Source organism: Balearica regulorum, chromosome 13 (genome assembly GCF_011004875.1).
Source record: "Balearica regulorum gibbericeps isolate bBalReg1 chromosome 13, bBalReg1.pri, whole genome shotgun sequence".
Lineage (NCBI taxonomy): Eukaryota > Metazoa > Chordata > Aves > Gruiformes > Gruidae > Balearica > Balearica regulorum.
The window spans coordinates 20287393-20307395 of NC_046196.1; the positions used below are offsets into that span (position 1 = coordinate 20287393).

General features: G+C 47.6%; 1 protein-coding gene across 3 annotated transcripts in view; it reads left to right on the top strand.

Moving 5' to 3' along the window:
* The window catches only part of NECAB2 (N-terminal EF-hand calcium binding protein 2), an 82704-nt gene that overhangs the window by 33411 nt on the left and 29290 nt on the right, over positions 1-20003 (top strand). For all 3 annotated transcript variants that reach the window (XM_075765320.1, XM_075765321.1, XM_075765322.1), the window contains one exon: positions 5979-6087. In XM_075765320.1, the coding sequence (XP_075621435.1) occupies positions 5979-6087 (109 nt within the window). The remainder of the gene's footprint in view (positions 1-5978; positions 6088-20003) is intronic.

The following is a 20003-nucleotide window of genomic DNA, read 5'->3' on the forward strand; positions in this document are numbered from 1 at the left end:
AGAAATTTAATTAGCGAGAGGGAAACTGAAACAGGTTACCTCCTGTTTTCCACATGAAAATGGTGGGTTAAGAAAACTTTGCGGACTACTGGCATCTCAATCTGAATCCTCTCCTAAATGTTTGGGTAATTTTTGTTATAATCTCTATTAGGCAGCAATTGCATTGAACCAGGCCAGGCTATTTGCACCCTAGGAAAGTCTGATGCCAGCATTTAATTTGTAAAAGAGTAGGAATTTCTTTGGGAGATATTCCTAAGTAGCCTCGATAAAACATCCAAAGTCAATATATTGGCTTAGTGCAGAAAAAAAACCATTTAAATCAGCTCGTTACAGCAGGGTGAGGATTATCTGAGAAACTGGGGGAAAAAAAAAAGTAGTCTTCACAAAAGACAGTGGGAGAAAATGTGCTGTATCGCTCCTGCCTGTCTCCCTGCCTACCGGCCTACATTTGATATCCATCTGTAGCTGCTATTAAAAATAATTTCACAATTACTTCTAATTCTAGGATGACAAAAGGCTTGATTTGATGATAAAAGCTGAGCAGCTTGGGGAAATTTCTGGCATGTTAATGGACACTGCTGGATGCCCAGGCTATTTCTGGTGAGAACGAGGGGCAGGTTTCTGACTACAATGGAAATCCCCACTTTTCCCCAGGCTGCATCCTACAGGAAAGGGTGCCAGCCATCGTCTGCTTGGTACGTGCGTACTCATCATCCTGAACAAGAACCAGGCTTTAAGTCATTCCCCAACATCTTACACTGACTGATGTGGTCATTTTGAAACAAAAGTCACTTTTCCCCCTTTTTTAATGGCGATGAAAAGGTTAACCCAGGTGCAAAAAGGAGCCTCGGTCCTGCTGTATCAGTGCCCGTGAAGGATTTCAAATATGCAAAGATTAAGATGTTGGAGGACATCAAGACACTCATCAGGACAGTATCTAGGTAAAAATAAATGGTCTAAAAAACCCCACACTGAATTCTTCTGAAAATGGCAGATGAAATGGCTTTCTCCAGGCTTAGGAGCCTATTGGCTTCATTATCCTTTCCCCCCGTTCGGTATGACTTCCCCTTGCAGCCGACTCTCGGGGTGCAGTTCCTGGTACCTCTGGGCGTATCCGTGTCGCAGTCGGAGACACGGCACAGGGAAACGGGGTGATAAGCGGTGGACTGCCTGCCCAGGACATCCCCAGCGATGCGGTCTTGCTGCAGAAGTCCCAAAATGGGTCCAGCTGCCTCAACATGGAGAACACCCAGCTTTTGAGGCAGGTTTTGCAGCCTAAAAACTCTGTTAAAAGGAATATTTTGAGGTCTCATGTTTACTGTCCAATCGGCATCTTTCAGATCTATCACAGATCACATCTGTGGACCTGGAGGTAATTTTTCCTAACAGCCCATGACTGAAAACTCAAATCTATATCCAGCTTCATTTAAATGAATAAAGCTCCTCCCGCTGACTTCCGAGGGGGCTGGATGAAGTTTCCAGGGTAGAAAACAGTCCATGTTCTCACGGGCTCATGTATCTGCACCACACGCTCCCAAGAAAGAAGAAAAATAGGCAGTTGTCATTTTTCTTCACAGGCCACAATAAAAATCCAATTTGCTTACCCGTAGCTCTGCTGGTGCTTGCACACCAAGCGGGGCTTAAAGCATTTTAGAACTCATAGAGTAATAAAAATAAGTAATGAAATATATTCATAATATAGCTAGAAAATACATGAGCAGTCTCAACCTGATATAATTGAAAAAGGATTTAGCAAACTCGGGCTCAGAGCAGTGACCTTATTTTGTAGATGCTTTCAGCTATTTGTATCGCTGAGTGAATTTCCTAAAAGTCAGCCGTCAGTTTTCCTATATTTTGGACAATTTATGATCTTAGTTTGATTTTTCCCCTAGCTGCATTAGTGAGTGAGAACGGCCTGATAGTGCAAGTTAGAAGGCGTAAAAGCCGCCTCTAGACTTCTCAGATTTTCACGATGGCAAATGGAGCAATAATAAAATCCCAGTGGGCGCTTTCAGATGTTCTCTATTACATCCTCCTCTCTTCAGTTACTTTTAACTTTGATAACTCTGGCCGGTAATTTGCTTTAGTCTTTGCCTGTGGTTGGATTATTTTGAAAAGCTAGAGTAAAATAAATATTACTCTCGGGGGGGTGGGGTGGGGTGGAAAATGACGGCAGAGTAGCTGTGGCCCGATCCTCTCCTTTCTCAGCCGATCAGCACCAGTGTAGGTGGTTTCTAGTTGGTGGCATTTGTCCTCGCCGCCAGCTTAGGTGTTGACTCCAAGTACTGGGTTTAAAAGGGAGGGGGGCGAGTAGGTGAAAGTAGGTTGCCTGCCTTTAATGTGGTCCTCCGGATGAAAAAGTCCCAAAGACTTCTCCAGATCTTAAAAGTGGTGGAAGCTTTATTTTGTTTAGTGAGATTTGGTGTGGAATCTCAATTTTTCTATTACCCTTCCTATCAAAAGTAGCGACCTAGGACAGAAGCATCCCCAGAGGAGCTGCCACAGGGCACGGCACGGGTGAGGTTGAAGCGCACGATTGACGTCGCCACTCTGGTACGACGCCTGGCAGTTCATTTGGAGAATTTGTATCTCTCGTGCCCAGGAGCATTCAGCAAAAAGCAAGTTTCTGGAAGTCTTATCCATCCTTTGGAGAGCACAGCCGCTTCCACTTTCAGAAAAAGATTGCTTTTCTGTGTCTTTCCTGATAAAGCTGCTCCTGGAGCACAGCATCTCCGTCAGCTCTTATCACAGCACCCGCCGGCGGGTGGACCTGCCGTCGGTAACGTTGTGGGCAATCCTCCTTGCCCAGGATTTTCTACCCGTTTAATTTTAACTGCCAAATCCCAGCCTGGTCTGCTTCCTCTTATCACCTGAGTTCCCCAAAGACCTCCTTGCCTGCTGGGCTCCAGGAACCTGCGGCTTTCGGGGTGCTTCACAATTACGGATAGGCAGCTCGAATATTATCTTGTTGCGCTGGAAGGCTTTTGCTCTGTGTGTTTGCAGACTACTATTCCAGCTTGTATTAAACAACGATTGGCTTTAAGCTGACTGGTACTTTGTGGTGTTATTTGTTGGGGGATGAAAGTCTCGAGCACTGTTTATTATGAGTAAAACTTGTACTTTTATTCAAATTCCTGCCAGGGGCCAACCAGTTCTCTGGTTCAACAAAAATGAAATTAAATTTACTGTCCCCTCCTCCTTCCTCTAGATCCTTCGCCCATCCCGTGTTGCTTTGGGCTGTTAAAAGCCAGCAAAACTTTGGCACGTGTTGGTACCTGCCTCCCTCTTCTCACCTGCGTCTCCAGGGGCTGCAAGGCGGGAATCAGAGCGGCATTTTGGCACAGATTTTAAACAGCGATGTTTCAGAGGCTGCAGCAAAAATGCAGCCTGGAATGCATTACTCAAAAAAAACAAAAAAAAAATTTATCAAGCAAGAGTAACATGAAAGAGTTATAAGATATAAACTAGGTAAAGGAAAAAGATTTTTTTTTCCTTAAACTTAGAAACACCTTTCTACCTTTCAGAGGTGAGCAAACTGTAAATTCAGATTAAAGCACTCTCCTGAAAAAAAAATCACTTCATTTTACAGTTTCTCTTTCCCAGTAAGTTGATTTATGTGCCTTTCCTGGGAATTTAATTCTGCCTGCCCTCTGTGTGGAAGGACAATTTTGAGGTGAGCAAGCACTGATTTAAGGTTTACAGGAAAAGTGTGCCATATATAAAGAACCATTTAGCCCTCGTGGGATAGAAACGCCGTTATCCTTTTGATCTTGATGCTTGAAAACATATATTCATTGGCAGTCAGGATCAGAAGAAACCAAACCTTGATCTTGGCTAGGATACTGCATAAACAGGAGCGCTGCGGGCGAAGCTTCTCATCCGGTTGTGCAATGTGCAGAGGCGGAGAAGGATGGTGCGGATGGGGCTCTTGCTCTGGGCACGGTCTTTTATCTGCTGGAGCTAGAGAATGTCACCACTGGTTTAACCTCCAGGTGACACCGGTGGGATGCTTCAAGCAATTGGTACTTGTTGAAGTGTTTTCCCCTTGCCAGATGCTTTAGTTTTCGGTAATCAGAAGCAGACAGCAAATTTGGGAGCCATCGTTTGAGCTGTGCATCGGTATTCTGTACCCTGCCTGCTGCAAAGAGGTCACGTTTTGGGGGAGGAATGCCGAGAAACGATATATGCAGCTGGGTATTCTCTATAGCCGTTGTGGTGCTCTGAAAATGATACCCTTTTCGTCCCGTGTCATCGTAGATTTTTGTTCTCCTGCTGTGTTCCTTGCGTAATTGCCAATTAAGTAAATATCTTGGACTCAGTTTATCACTGGTCTAAATTTGTCTGTGTCAGGCAAGGGAAACTGGGTTAGCATTTGGCAATGCAGGTATGTTTTAGGAGCAGCAGACTTATTTAGTTTGGGGAAGAAATATTGATGCGTGTGTGGTAAGTTGGCTAATTTTGTCCTCTAGCATCATTTCCTGAAAGAGAAGCAACAGGGTTTATAATTGATTTGATTAAATAATAAATGATACATTCTCCTACCGCAAAGCAGGCAGCATTTCCAGTCTGTGAATCTTCTGTGGATATGAATGGAGAGACTCTAAATAGCACGAGACCGGGGGTAGTTATTCCCCCCAGGCACTGCTGCACACCAGAGCAGTGTCAGCTGCTTGAACGAGAAACTTGAGGTAAATTCAAGTTTCTTTAACGTTTCTTTTGTCTCTCTCCCATTGCTTTATTGCCGAATCTCTTCACAGGAACTTCTTCCAGACCTTCTCACTTCCAGCTGTGCCTTTAGAGATGTGCCGTACCTGTCCGCAGCACACAGAGAAAGGCTCCAGGTTTAACAGCTGGGTGTAGGTCTTTGTCACCTAATCAGCAAAAGTTGAAAAGGAGTCCTCCTTATATCCCTTTGTACATGGATTTGATAATTTTTTTTTCTTTCTTGGTCATTTAAGTAGGCTGTAGTAAGCCTAGTATTAAATTAATGCTGGGGCCAATATATAAATTAATATGCAAAGTGTATGGCCAGATTTTCAAATCTGGATTTTAATTTTAAATCTGAGTTGAGTCCAGAGACGCTTTCCACCAAGCACTGACTCTGCAGGGCCACTTCATCCAGCCGGAGGAGAGGCTGCCAAAATGCCCGTGCGCTTCTGGCCAGCGCCGGTATCAAAACAAACGTTCAAGGATGAGCTTGGAGCTTGCTGCTGAAATTACAGCGAGTTCCTCTCTAGGTGCCCAGGAGAACATTATTAAACCGCTGTGTCTTGTGACTCCTCCGGGTGCTGGTAGGTTTGCCAAAAGGCACCCAGCGAGCTGTAGCCCGTATGGCCGGGCAGATGGATTCTGTGCGTCATCAGGTCCCTGTAGAAGTAAAGGCACAACATTAAGGTGACGCAGTCCTTGTGTCTCTAAACAGTTGACAACCGAAGCAAGATGCGTCTTGTTTTGTTTGGTAGCTGCTGTTTTGCGTTGCTTTCCAGAGCTGGGAGATGCACCGTGTTGGCGAAGATGCAGCTGGGTGGAGATGGCAAAAGATACTGCTGGGTCTGTCATTAATTCCAGCCCCGGGGCTTTGCCTATCTATTATACATCCATTAACGAGCGTCCTGCATCATTTGAACGTACGGTAGACAAACGCTCCATAATTTCTTAAACGTAATTCAGTTTTAGGATGAAACTTGCAGGCTTGTCCTCGTTAGACTGGAGTCGTGCTGTGTGTTAATAGCCTAATTAGTTGCTAATGGCCAGTGCATCCATACCCAGGAACAACGAAGCTTCACTTGGCTCCGGTGCTGCCAGAGCTGCCAGGTCCCACCCTGTGAGCAGTGCATCGGTTATGGAGCCAGTTCTGCAGAAGCACTTGGAGATAATTTTTGATCTGAATCTTTAAATCTGAACGTAACTCTTGATTTTCAGTTGCTGTGCCGCTTGCTTTGCCCGGTCCCTAACGATGGCTGTGTTGCTGTTTGCAGATGACGGGAAGCTGTCCCTGGAAGAGTTCCAGGCCTTTTTTTCTGATGGGACGCTCAATGAAGAAGAACTTGAGAAGCTCTTTCATACCATCGATTCGGACAACACCAAGTAAGTTCCCCGCGCTGACGTTTCCCTGTTTCAGAGCCTTTGGGTCGTGGCATTAGCGTGCGGGGGCGGCGCTGCTCTGGAGAGCTAAGTGCCACAGAGGCTGCGGGGGGGCAGCTCGCTTTCCAAAACTTTGCAAGATCTCCGTTTCTGCTTGGTTTGCGTCTCATCGTGATGGCCACTATGACTTCTTTTGTCTCGGTGGTTTTTTCAGTCCGTTTTCTTTAGTGCAACCTGATCTTTACGGCATCTGAAATGTTGCTTAGTTTTACCCGTAAGGGCATTTAAATGGCTCTTCAGCTTTTCCACTTTCTCTAAAAGCTTCGCTGTGCTATGAAAGGTAACGGTGTGACTCTCTGCTAGCGATGTCCTATCCAGCTGTTTTACACACAGCAAACTGGAACGATCTGTGCGTCTCGTGACCTCTCTGTATCCCCCGCACTTGGACCATGCCCGTCCAGAACATCCCCTGGTGCCGTGATCGCTCTAGCACTTCATACAAACAAGCCCTCTTCGCTTCAAGGTGGAATTTGGCTGCGCGGAGGCCAGCCCAAGCCCTGCAGCTGCTGTTGCAACCTCTGCTCTGATCCAAGCAGCGAGATGTGGCTGTACTTCTGTCCGTACAAAGCCCGCGCAAGGCGGCGAGGGCAAGAGGACGGGTCCACGGGCGGCACCGCGTGCGCCGCATCGCGGCTGCAGTAACAGCGGGGGAAAACGATGGCAGAGGAGGGCTCTAGGTGGGCTTTAGTTTTACGTTGCATCAAAGTTGACACTAAATATGGCACCTGACTGCTCTCTCTGAGATCAAGCTTTTGCAGGCTCCACTGAGCTATCAAATTAAGGTGACACGCTCGTTAGCAGCCCCTTTGCCCTCCTCTCCCTCAGTGCCCCCTCTGACCGCCCTTGCCTCTGGCGGGGTCTGAGATGTTTGTGAGCCCCCGACAAGCGTCTGGCACGGGCAGCGTTCGGGATTGGCGTGAACCCCTGGGGGTCAGTGGGACCCCCCTCCAGCAGCTAGTGACGGCGCTGGGTGCAGGCACAAGGGACGCAGCCCACTGGTGGGTTTCCTCTTTCCAAGAGGAACCCGTCTTCAAGAGCCTGAGTGGTTTTGGCTCTTTGGAAATACAAACAAAAGCCAGCTTTGAGTCATATTCCAGTGTGACTCTTATTCCTCTAGAAAGGAAAAAATCTGTCCAAAAGAGAATCCAGTTTCAAATGAGAAGCCTTACTGTAAGGCTTAAAAAAATAATAGTCTGGTTAATTATAAAGCCTTCTGACAGCAGGTAGATCAAGTCTTGCCTGTGTGAGCGGTGCGTGCATCGCCAGCCATCCAAAATATCCCCTGGAAAGCAGTGATCGCTCTGGAGCGCGCTGGCACCAGAGCAGCAGACGTAACATTCATCAGCCCGGTACAGGGGCTGCTGCTGAAGGCGTTTCTGTGAGCAGAGTAAAGGTGAGGTTTCTCAAAATCCTGTCTTTCCAAGGTGTGTACTTTCCAAAGTTTATTCCAAGATCAGAAATGCCAAAGTATATACTGTTCACTGAATAGTTAATCAAAGGAACTTAGTGCTCTTGTAACTACGATGAGCTGGGAACGATCCGTCCCTTTTAATGGTTCCTCTTTGGCAGATGCTGCGTGACTGCTGCAGGTCTGCAGTTTTATTCGCAGAGCGTAGAACACCAGTCCTGCAGAGCAGAGCACGATGTAGCCCAGATGCTGGGAGGAGAGAGGATTTTGTGTATTCCTACCCCCTTCGTTTGTGCCATCACATCCATTAGCTTTCATTAAACACTGGGGCTGCATGAAGTTGCTCCAAGATTGTTGAAACAGTCATTGCACTTTATTCCAAAACTTCAAGCTAGTTTAAACTTTTTTTTTTTTTTGGCCTGAAATCATCGTCATTTTTTCAGCATGTGGTACAACCTGATGGAAGTACTGAAATACTTTGGGTATCTTCTGAGATTTTTAAAAAAAATTATTTAGTTTTAAAGTGGTTGGACGCCTTGGGGTTAAAATAAAATAACATGGAAGTCCTGGGAATAAAAAGTACAGGCTTTTACCACGCTGAACTCTCAAAAGGAAATGAAATATGCTGCCTTAAGCTTTGTGGGTCTAATTACTGAGCTCCAGGCGATGCTCCCGGGTGGGCTGTCTGCGGACTCTGGGACTCGGGTGCTCACCTGCCTCTCTTCTGAAATAAGTCGCAGTGTTGCCTGAGCTTATCGGTTTTCATCCGGCCTTTGAAAGGATGCAGACAGCTGATGTGTAAACCGAGGCGTATGAGGTTTGGCGTGTGGACCTTTCTTCTGCCCTTCTTGAAATGGGAAGCTGGATTGCAGTCCGGTTTTTGCTTGGGGCTTGTAGAGAATCTGCAGCTTGCTCCGAGCCTTAGTAGGGGATGTCTTCTAATCTGGACAGAGAGGAAATGTGCCGTTGCTAAATGTCATGCAACAGTGCTGCCGGCAAGAGGGGTCTTGCTGTGAACAACACCTGAGCGTGGCAAAGAGTTCCCACAATTCAGTAGGTTTTGTTTGGTTTTTTTCCCAAGCTGGCTTGATGCAGTCATCCATACCCGGTAGGGACCGATGCTTGCACAGAGCAGTGTAGCATCTGCTGTTCTTGGCTGAAAGGGAAAACAAGGAGTTGGTCACCCTTCCAAGTTAAATCCTTGCATCACATTGGCACTTGCGTATTGATTTGGAAAGCATAGACACCTACAGCAAATTGATCGCATTGGGGAAAGAAAATATTCATTGTTTTTTAGCTGCAAGAGCTGTCTCGGGCTCCAGAAAACCTATTTCAGAGCCGGGCCTCCTTGTGCAAAAGTGCTTTTCACTATGAAACGAGTAGTTCGCTTGACTGCAATCTTGCATCTAGTACAGTCCTTCAAGTTGGGTGTGTGCTCCTCACCTTGCCCTGTCTTCTGTTCCCCGCGCAGTAAATCGGTGGGTCTGCGGGCAGGAAGGGTGCTGCCTCCAGCCGCCGGCGTGCCCGAGCATTAGGGTTGCAGTTTCGAGTGCTGCTGCCACTGAGCAAGAGGAGTGGAGCTTTCATTTTTCCATTTTACAGGGGAACATAGGAACAATATTAACTTTATCTTTCCAAAAGGCTGTTTGAATGACAAGTATTTGCTATTTAATAGAAGTTTGTTTATTTTTAAAGCTGTTTTTTGATACTCCGTTTTATCTCTGGTTTTCTCATATTGCCGATCATGTTTGTTTAGCGTGCCAAACAAAGTTTGCTATTGAAATTACATTACAGCTAGAGTAGAAAATGAAGAAAATTGTGTTCCTGCTGATTATTAGTAATTGCTGTTACCAGCCAAATTATAAAATGTTGATTGGATTTCCTGGAGTATTTTTAGGAGCAGGGAACTGCCTTACTAGAATAGACAAAATGAATGTCTGTATCGTTTTCACGACTTGCTTTGGTTGGGGAGACGGTGGAAAGGAGGGAAGTTGGGCAGATGAGTGGGAAGATGAGGCTGGTTAACGATGGAGGAATAGCTGTTCTGCTGCGGGGAGTCATTCTCGGTGTGCTGCGGCTGGGAGGTGGGCTTCTGTCTCGGGAATCACAGTCCTCCCATAAAACACCTCCGTGCCAGCATGTGTGGTGAGGAGGATGCTTAACTGAAATGAGATTCCCTAGAAGAGCCCAGGGGCATTAATGAGGCTCCTTCTTTCTTCTTGACTGCCTGGGAAGAGTCTCTAGGATGTGGGGTGGAGGGCATGGGCTCCAAACACCCGCCCCGGGGTTGTATTACCAGGTATCTCCCTAAGAGAACCTGCCATCCGTGCAGGGCGCGAGGACCCCTCATGGCTGCTTATTTCATCTGGCAGCAGGAACGTGCAAAATGTGTCACGTATTTCAATCCTTTTTAAAAAAAAAAAAAAAAATTGTAAACCTGCTGTTGCTTAAAAACGATGATCAAATGGTGTTTTTCTCTGGATTGCTCGCGCTGGCTGCCCTCCTTCCCTCCTCTCAACCAGAGCAGGCGGCAAAAGCAAGATGTTGCTAGGTGGTTTTTCATTATTGGCTTTAGTTGCTATTCCAGGAGGTTTCAGCAGTGCTTTATGGGGAGCTGCCTGAAGATTAATGGGGAGGTAATGATATGTTACTATTAATATCAATGCTACTGGAATTGCACAAATTAAGTGTATGATATGTACACAAGCATATTTAAATATATATATTTGGTTTTGTGGCAGATCAGGGCCTTATAAAACATTCGATTGATGTTCACCTGGGAAATCCTGTTATATTTGCAGAATTATCTCTACCTTCTCTTACCTTTTCTAACGACATGTATCAGTTTTAAAAGGAAAAAGTCATTGCAAATGGAAAGTCCAACGGTTTTAGGGTCACAAACGACCAGATGAAACCCTCTCAAAATGTTGCTTTGCTACTGGACGAAACTTGCTTTGTCTGAGCCACCGTTCCCACCTTCTTCCAGCTCCCCGGGCCAGCGCTTACACCGGCTCTGCGTCCCCTCGGAGGGAAGGAGCAGCTCTCAGTCCTTGTGAAAGCAGGGGGAGGTCAGCCACGGCTGTTGACCAAACTAATTTAGTCCTGGCAGGGGATTTTAAAAATTCCTTTTCTATCTCGTACATTTTTCATAGCTGCAGAGGACAATCCTTTGGGGAGAGATCCAGTTGCTGGAGCAGGACTTCTCTGATGAGCTGTACAGGTCCATTCACAAGGAGCCAAGAATATGACATTAGCATTCTGCTGCTCTGACGTTTGTTATCTCTTCGCTAGGCTGATAGCTATTCTTTTAATTGCTTTAATTTTTTTTCCCCTCTTTCTAAATGAGCCCTTCTCTCCAGTGGCAAACACTAGAAAAGGTTGGAGTGTGCATGTAGGATAATTAACAGAAGCGGCGTCTCTTCTCAGAAGCCCTTCACAGCTTCCCCAGACTGTCACTTCTGCTGGAGGATTGTGACAAACGGAGAGCCGAAGACGATTGGGTTCTCCAGCCCGTACCGCATTCGGCAGCGAGCCGCCTCCCGCCCTTGGTGGCGGTTACGCAGGGCTGTACTCGGGGGGGGGCAATGGTGGGGGCTGGAGGGGAGAACATCAACCCCCGGATGCTGAACAACACCCTTCCTGGAAACGTGGAGCCACCTTCCTTCCTGTCCCCTCAGCGGCCCAGATACCACAGGGACTTGTGCTATAAATCAGAGTTAATTCGGGGGCACTTTGGGGCGCAGGGATGCGGCGGGGTGCAGTCAGGGCAGCTACCAACCCGAGTGCCGCGTTCAACCCCAGAGCGGGGGGAAGGCAGAGCTGCGCAGGGCCATCACGATGCTGATGAACCTCTCTGCCTGCGCTAATTTACCGCGAAGCGGAGCGTGTCAGCCCGGAGAGCGCGGTGCTGGCACGTCCGTGCCGCTTCCAGCACGAGTACTTCGAGAGACCTGCAGTGCCGGTGCAGGCAGGGTGGGAGCTTTGGGTGGGAGCTTCTGCAGGGAGCCGGGGCGTACCCAGCCCTGCGCGGGCTGTTGAAGCAGCTGCGGTCCCAAGCGTCGCTGCTGGTGGGAGCGATCTGCAAAGCAAAGCTGGCTGAAGTGTGTCCAGCCCCGGGCGGTCACGGCTGGGACAGCCGCTCCTCAGGGCCGGGCTGTGAGCGCGGCTTGCTTAAGGTTGATGGAAGCAGAGCAAACGAGGAGGGACAAGTCTATATTTCACTGGCTGTTAATTGCACTGGAGAAGCTGTTAAGATCGTGTTAGTGCTAATGAGGGATACGAGCAGGAGCAAGTTGCCTCCTGCAGTTGTGGCTTGCTGGTTATGGTGTATTTTTTAGAGGTGGAGACGGGCGTGCAGAGCATCAGTGCCAGTGCAAAGGCCTCTAAGGAGAGGGAGGGAGCACGGCAGTGCGTGTTCCTCCTGCCCGGCCTCCCCACTCCTCTTCCTCCTCTAACTCACCTAGGAATAAATCCCCCCCCCCCAGGTCATGTCTGATTTCTGCCCTCTGCAAACATCATCAGAGCATTTGCAAGGCTCAAAACCTCCCAAAATTGGGCTGATAGCTTGCATGGGTGAATCTTACTTCTCTGTAACTCTGATTGCAATGATACTCAGAAATCAAAATTGTTTTACATTAGACCCTGTGCAAACACATAAGACTCAGTGCCCGTGGCTGCGGAGCTTAATGCAGCATCCAAAGAGCGGGAAGAGACGCTGGCAAGGTGCTGCCGGTGTAGCTGGGAGTCTGGACTGATGCTGTTCTCCCCGAGAGGAGCCAAAGGAAGACGTCTCGGTAGCAACCCTGCAGCTCTCTGGCTCAGCGGTACTCTGAGCTCTGCAAACTCCTGTGTTGGTGGTGTATAAGAGCGACGTGGCGTTCTGGAGGGGTCAGAGACAAAGGCAAAGGAGCTCGGAATCTGTTCCCAAGCCAAGAGCAGGCAGCTTGCAAGGAAGCTTGATGTGTGCAAGCTAAAGCTGCACCTTGTGGTCCAGCTGATAACCTGGGCAGAAATGGAGCTTCCCATCATCACAAGTGAACGTGAGGTTCTCGACACCCTCCTGCCAGCACACAACCCTGCTCCAGACCTCGACGCCTTCGTGCTTCCTTCATGCGGCAGCCTTCTGTCCTCCTGCTCCGGTAATTATTTTCCTCTGGTGGAAAAGGTCAGTTGTTACCACTTTGGTTGGATACCACAGTCCCCCCCCCAGGCATACCCTCTGGGATGCTTTGCCTTCCCACAACCTACATCGGTGTCCTTTGGTGGGAGGAGAGTCCATCTGATAGAGGCCACTGTGGGCAGGGAGATTTTAGCAGCAGTGCTCTGCTGCCCGTGCTTTTCTCCAGGTTTCTGCAGTCCAGTCCTCTCAAATTTGAAGAGAAAGGACTTCCACTTCTCGGGCGAGGAACAACGATGATTATGATTGAGTATTTTTTTCCCGTTTTTACTCCCCCTCCCGAATCTTGGCTATTTGCATTGCAAACCTGATTCAGTGGAGTGCCGGATTTGTCTGGGAGCTGAAGCCCACGCTACGGAGATGGATGTGCCCATTGAAACCAACTTAATTTTTGAATATTGAATGTTCTCAATTAGCTCTCTGGGAAACAAACTACGGATGGTATAATCAGCTGAGATTTTGATTAACTGATTCAAGAGACAGTTCTTGTCTCTTCTGAAAGGGACAAAATGATTGCACAAAAATTATATGTCTGGCTCTAATTTCTGGCTCTTAAGGGTATGGACATTTGGTAGATTTTGTTCTTTCTGTTTATGTGGAAGATGTTTTTTGAGTCTTAGCTAATTCTCCTCTGTGCCGACATGCCACTTACGCTATACTCTGCTCTACTTTTCATTTAAGTGAAGAAATACTTGGTGCCAAAGCTGGTGTTCAGCAGCTGTGTGCTGATAGAGCTACAAAACATCTCAGGCTCACCAGAGAAAATGGGCTTTTAAAAAAGATCACTCACTGGGAAGGGCATCGGGCAGAGCAGGAAGCTGGAAAAACTGCACAGAAACTTGTTTGAAAAAACATTTGAGAACATTTTTCTATTTCTAATTGTATTTTTCAGGTGTTTTCCCAGGCAGCCTCTCAGCGGGGTCCCTGGAGGGAGCCTGTGTAATGCTGGCAGCAAGGCAAATTGGAGCTGGGAGCAGCAGGCTGGTGTTTACTGTGAAGGATGAGGAACAGAGAGGGTTTATCTGTGCAAACAAGAGCAGAGGAGTATCACACTGGAGGGTTTTCTAGCTGGGACTGGGGCTCGTCGGCTTATTTTCCAGACTGCGCAGGGCTGTTCTGCATCAGAGCTTTTCTTTTCTAGGGAATGGAAAGATACCAAGATCTTGCTTTAAGATCATAAAAGTGACTAAGATATTTCATTCTAATCAGCTGCTTGTGTTCAAGTCATGTAGGCATTCAAAGAGATTGTAGTGTTTTGATTTAAGCTCCAGTCTTACAAATTTATCCATGTTTTTTTTCTGAAGAAGCATGCATAGGGCATCACGATCAAGCAGCAGAGATGTCCAGCTGCTGTTTGGTAGGCAGAGCAAGCTGTCTGCCTTGGGACTGAATTTGGGGAGAGGTTTTTTAAGATCATTTTTCAGTGGCAGGAGAAGAGAATACATGAGTAAAAAAAAGATATTGGGAAAACACAGGCAACAGCGTGCAGGGATTGCCTCTTGTGTATCACGTATCCCAACCCGCATGCTTGTTGCTCTGATTTCTTCCTCTCCTACGTACAACTTTGGCGATAACCAAGATACCTGCAAAATCTAAAAGGAGGAGGAAGGTGATTTAATTTTAACTCATGCTCTCGTTTGCTTCTAGCAATTAGCACATCATTCAGCTGAGCTCAGAACAATTAGTTTTTTCCCCCATCTCTTTTGCAGCTCACCATTACAGACGTTACAAATAGAAATTACGTTAGTCCAGGCTTCCGTATCAAGTAGAAATAGGCAAAAGGTTAAATGTTCGTTCATCAAAATAGGCCATTTCTGACTGACTCGTACTGCTGGCAGTTTGTGCAAAAATGCCTGAGAGATCCTCTCCTCCCCAAAAAAGGAAGGACTACTCCATTGTTTTAATGGTTTCCTTTGAAAATTGAGCTAAAAGAAATAACGAGAGGTTAAAAACATGCATAAGCAATTACTTCTTTTGATGGAAACGAGAGGGCCAAGAAGTGGAGGGAAGTTTATGAGAAAAAGTGGCTGAAGTATAGCTTTGCTGCAAGCCACGGAGAGTTATCAGTGCCGTTAACCCGCCCCTGTGAAGGGGAAAAGTCACAGCATCCCTTGGCTTTCTTACCTGGGGAGGACCAGGTCCCCAGCACCCCAGCGGGGCAAGGGCGTTGAGTCAAACCGATGCAAACAGCTCTTCTCTGGGTAACTCAGGCCTGCAGGGTCCAGCGTGGTACCACTCCGAAATCCAGGCAGGGATTTCCAGTCCCTGTTACGAACGCGTCAATAATTTCCACCCTTACAACTGGTTTAGCACCGCCTTCCCACGCCTGTCGTGTTCTTGTCCCTGTCACGGTAGGCACCCGAAGAGCAGCCTTGACTTTGCAAGGGCACTCAGTGGTATTTGGTGGGCGATGACCTGAGCCCCTCCGGTCACTGTTAGCATCGTGCCTCGGAGAAGAAGAGACGCTGCGTAAGTGCGAGCGAGCGGTGCCTGCTAGCTGCTCAGATTGCCACCGCTCTTGTTTTCGGCATGTTCCACCATGGGATTGCTCCTTGTGTGCAGGGCACGCGTGAAGCAGTCCTAGCTGAATGCTGATTAGCCTTTAACGAGCTCAGAGATGATGTTGGCTTTTGACAAAGCGGCTGGGAAAATACATTGAACTGGTCAGACTGGAAAAACACTTGTGGGTTCAAAGGCGGAACGGTGGATGGGAGCCCGTCTGAACAACTTTCCGTTTCTCTGGGGTTTAAAGCACTTTATCGAGCACTCTGCAACAGGAGGGCTATGTCATGATTTCATAAATGAGCATCATAGGTCGAAACTATTCTATTCCTTCTTGTTTAGGTTTTTTTTTTATATCATTTTCTGCAAACAGGGGAGCCCTGTTACACAAAACCAGAATAGTTCCAGTAACTATCCCAGTAATAGAGTTGACATTACAGAGCAGTCCAAATGCATCACAAACAGCTGGTATTTAAAAGTCTGTCTTAAGGCTGATCAATTTGAAGAAGCCTGACAGCAAAATTAATGCGTCGTTAACTCAGACGCAATCGCTGTACTTACTGTTCATGAAACACGTACGCCAGACGAAGGGCTTGCTTTAAAGTGGGCTGTGACGCAGGACGCGGGCTGAAGGTATGGGCTCTGCGTGGGACCAGGGTGCCAAAATTAAATAATCGATTCTCTCAATGCAAGGGGATGGAAATATCGCAAAAATTCATGCTGTGTTTCCGAAGCAGAGCTGGTGGGAATACCCTGAGAGCAAAGGGGTCTGCCTCTGCGCTGCCCGCGGCGCGTACAGCCCGTCCTTCCGAGGGTTATAGTCCCAGTTTTGCCTGGCACTGTCTGGGGATAAATTAAACGAGAGCTGCTGTAACCCAGCGTACATACACACTGGACCCAAGTGTGTATATAATAATCGACAACTTAATAAATTTGGAAGTGCCATCTCTCCTAGAAGCTTTGTAGGCTGTAATTAAACCTGCCTTCTCTTTTCTTTGACGTACTTGCGGGCAGAGTGATATTTTCAGGATCAAGTCATCCATCCAAAAAAAAAAAAAAACCCAAAAAAACCAACCCCAAGTTGAGGGTTTAGATGCAATATATTAGGGATTTGGCACACGCAGAGACTCGTGAATGTTTAGTACTGTACTAAATGTCTGTTTTATTTAAGGTGATGACTGTGCTTAGAAACCAACTGCTGGATTAAGCTTAGTAAATCAGTGTGCTGCGTTGATATATTGTTCAGGATATCAATTGTACTGTAAACAGCCATTTTCTTGTGTTGTCATCTTGTTCGGAGTTTTTATGAGCTTTTCGAGAGATTTGTCTTTTGTGAGTGCATGGTTAGAGGTTCCGGCCACCTGTGACAAAGCAGCGAGGGAAGATGTTAATTATTTTTAACGTACTGTGAAATGGTTTTACGAGGTACAAAGAGAGATGCAAGAGGAGCATGCCTTAATCACCCAAAATTTTCTTCCCCACTAATTTTTGCTCTTAACACGCAGATCCTGGGTGGCCTGATCGGATATGGAGAGGGGGGGCAGAAAAATTGCCCGCAGTTGAGTTGCAGAAGGCTGTGGTGTCCCCGACCCCGCAGTGCCGCCGCGGGCAGTGAGGCGCCGTGCTTTGCGGAGAGCAGTTTGGGGGTTTGGATTCCTGATCGGCACTTTGTGGAAAATTGCACCTTTCTGCTGCGTTTTTTGATAATTTATAGAATTTATAGAATGCTAATTTATAGAAGCAATAGGGCAAGAAGGGCAGAACCTCACCGATGCTGAGCCCGGCTCCGGAGCCGTGCGACAAAGCAAGACAGTCTAGCACCGGCTGACAGCCTGAAATGCCATATTGCGGTTGGTGATGAATGAACAAACAAACGTCTGGTACTCCGCAGGTGCCAGTTTAGTGCCCCTGCCTTTCTTTAAAGTGACATTTATTTCTCTTTTCACTAACGAGAGCTTAGAGCATGTTTTCCAACAGCATCCAGAACATTTGTTTCATTTTTATCCATATTCAGCCTCTTTTCTTGGTGCCCTTGATGATTAGAGCTGGGTGTTTTCTTCTGTCAAATACTTCACTGCGTGGAAAATGTTATTTTGGTTGTCTTGAAACCACCGATGAAATAAAGCATCTGGTCTGCATCAGGGATGGTTTGCAGCTTGGGACTTTCTGAAGACGTGGGAGAGGCAACTGGGGTCTTCACCGTGCTATTTCTGACCCGTCCCCGCAGCTCTAGGTAGGAAATCAGGTTGCGTGGTGGTTTAAACGGGCCGGCATCGTGTAGGACCCGGTGCTTCATGAACGTCTGTGACCGCAGAATAAATCAGCGTGCCAAGGGAGTGAGGAGCTGAACCGGCCTTGAAATGTAGCAGCAGGTGGGAGTCTTTAAAAATGAGAAACTAAGCAAATAACACCTTATGTTGTAATGGTCTTTATGGTAGATATCGATTCCCTGAAAGGAAACGGAAACTCTGAGAGCTGTGTGGCTGGAAGCGTATTACAAACGAGGGGTGTTTAATCCTCCCCGCCCAGACAAAGCGCCCACGTTGGTTTTATCACCTGCACGAGCAAACGCAGGAGCATTGCTGTTAGCAGGCGTTATCGCCAAACCAAGCCCCAGTGCGTGTGTACGGGTCTTGCGCTCGTTGTATCTTGCACCCCGTGCACAGTCCTCACCCACAGCTGCGGGGACGGGAACGGGGCACTTGGGGACGGTGGGGTCACTCACGGGACCCTCCGAGAAAGCACGAGCCATCGTTGCAGAAGAGCTTTCCTTTCTCCAAACTCAGGAAAACCCACACCAGAAGCCTTCCTCGGGGATGGTGATGAGCGTGAAGCCACGGCAGAGGTTAGGGGCTCTGCTGGGTGGTGGGGACGGATCCCACAGGAGAAGACCAGCAGCCGCGACAGGGTCTTGGGGAGGCAAGAGATCCCTTTGTCTGCTGCGTCCGTACCTCAGCTTTGATGGTTTTGGACTTCAGTGATTCTATTTAGCAAGTTTACTAGCCTCTTTGCATCGTTTTTACGAGGTTTATTGCTGCTACAAGGAAAATGTGATTGCATTGTGGGTCATTGGCTAGAGAAGAGATCTTCCCGTCACATCCCTAATTACCGCTCACACCGAGCGCTATGGCAACCGCCTTTCTGCACCACGCTGCCAGGCAGGACATCTGCACCCGGTGGCGCAGGCTTTCTGGAGCAGGTCCAGGCTTTTTTGGACCTGTTGCTCCCTCAAAGTGTGTCGCCCACCTGTGGGATTCAGCTTCATGATGAATCAATTAGGACTTAATATTCAGTGCTAACCATCCTTTTTTTTTTTCTTTTTTTTTTTTTTTCCTCCTTTTCCTTTGCAATCAGAGCTGGGATAGCCTTTCGTAATGCAGACACCATACTGCGGAGGTATGAAAGCTGCTCTAAGCTGAACTCGGCATCTTCTGGCACGGCGGGAATGATGCCAGTGAGCGGGTCTACCTGTAAACCCTAGACCCTGGGCTGCGCGGTGGCCGTAAGGCGATGTGGCACTTTGTGTGCCGAGGGTGTGACTGTCCCTGGGGAGAGCCACCAGCCACGCTCATGGATCAGCCCAGGGGCTTCCACATCGGGGAGGAGGAGGGGAAGGATGTGAAGATCTTCTGCTGATCTTCTCCATCATGCCAGAAGGTCACCTAAAGGGGACTCTTTGGTGATGCTGAACAGATGTGGATATCTGAGATGCTTTTTGTCTGGTTTGGGCAGCGAGAGCCCTACCTGCAGTGCTCAGCAGGGAACCAGGACCCCGTGGTTTCTCTCTGTGTTTCTGCAGGCGGAGCAGAGCCATCCTGGCCTCCCCGTGTGCCCCTGCAGCAGCTTCACGGGGACTTCTTGTGTAGGGAGGGAACAGCCTTGAAACACAATGAGCGAAGGCGTGTTTTATCCTGAGCCTGCCGGATTCACTGTGCTTGTTTGTAGTGAAGGTCAGCTCAGTTTACCTTGAAAAATCAGTGTTTTCCAGATTACTGGCTTGTAATGAGGACTCTGCTGTCCTAGTGCTCCAATTTGTGCGCTCGCATTTCCAGTGAATGTAGTCCTATGGTTTGAAAACAGGATCTGGGCAGTGTCTGTATTAATGAGAATGCAGATGGCTTATCAAAGCAAGGAGCCACAGTGAAAGCCATATGACAATATTAATATTAAAATATTAATATTCAATGGGTCTAAATACAGATCTGCTGTGCAGCCCCCGCTGCTGCTCGTCTTCTCCTTTGCTGAGCGGCATTAACCGCCGTGGCCACGCGTTGTAGAAAAGCAGCAGAACTGCCCCTGCCTTGCTCTCCCTGTGCCTAAATCCAGAGGAAGGCTGTGCGAGGAGCGGGAAGGAGCCGCACCCTGGGTTTAGGTGGCCAAAACATCCTCGGGGATACTAGCCTTCAGCCTTCAAACCAACGGGTGAACGAACATCCCGCTGACAGCAGGGGCAAGTAGAAGGAAAGAGATTGTCTCCCAGAGTACCTAGAAGCTCTTATAATCCCAAATCATGCACCATAGGTGATGAGGCTTTTCATAATACAAACTCTATATGTGAAAGCTTTCATACAAAATCCTCCTTTTGCTTCTCTCTGTTTCTGGGCAATTCTTTGTCCCTGTTTTTCTTTTCTGTGGTACCAGCACTTCAGGGAAAACCATGATTCATTGCTGGGCTTTCAGACCCCCTTACTGTGCTCCCCAAGTGCTCGATGATGGAGCACGTGCCAAGGGAAGAATAAAGTTATTAGTTTTGCTTTGGAGAAGGCAGCATTT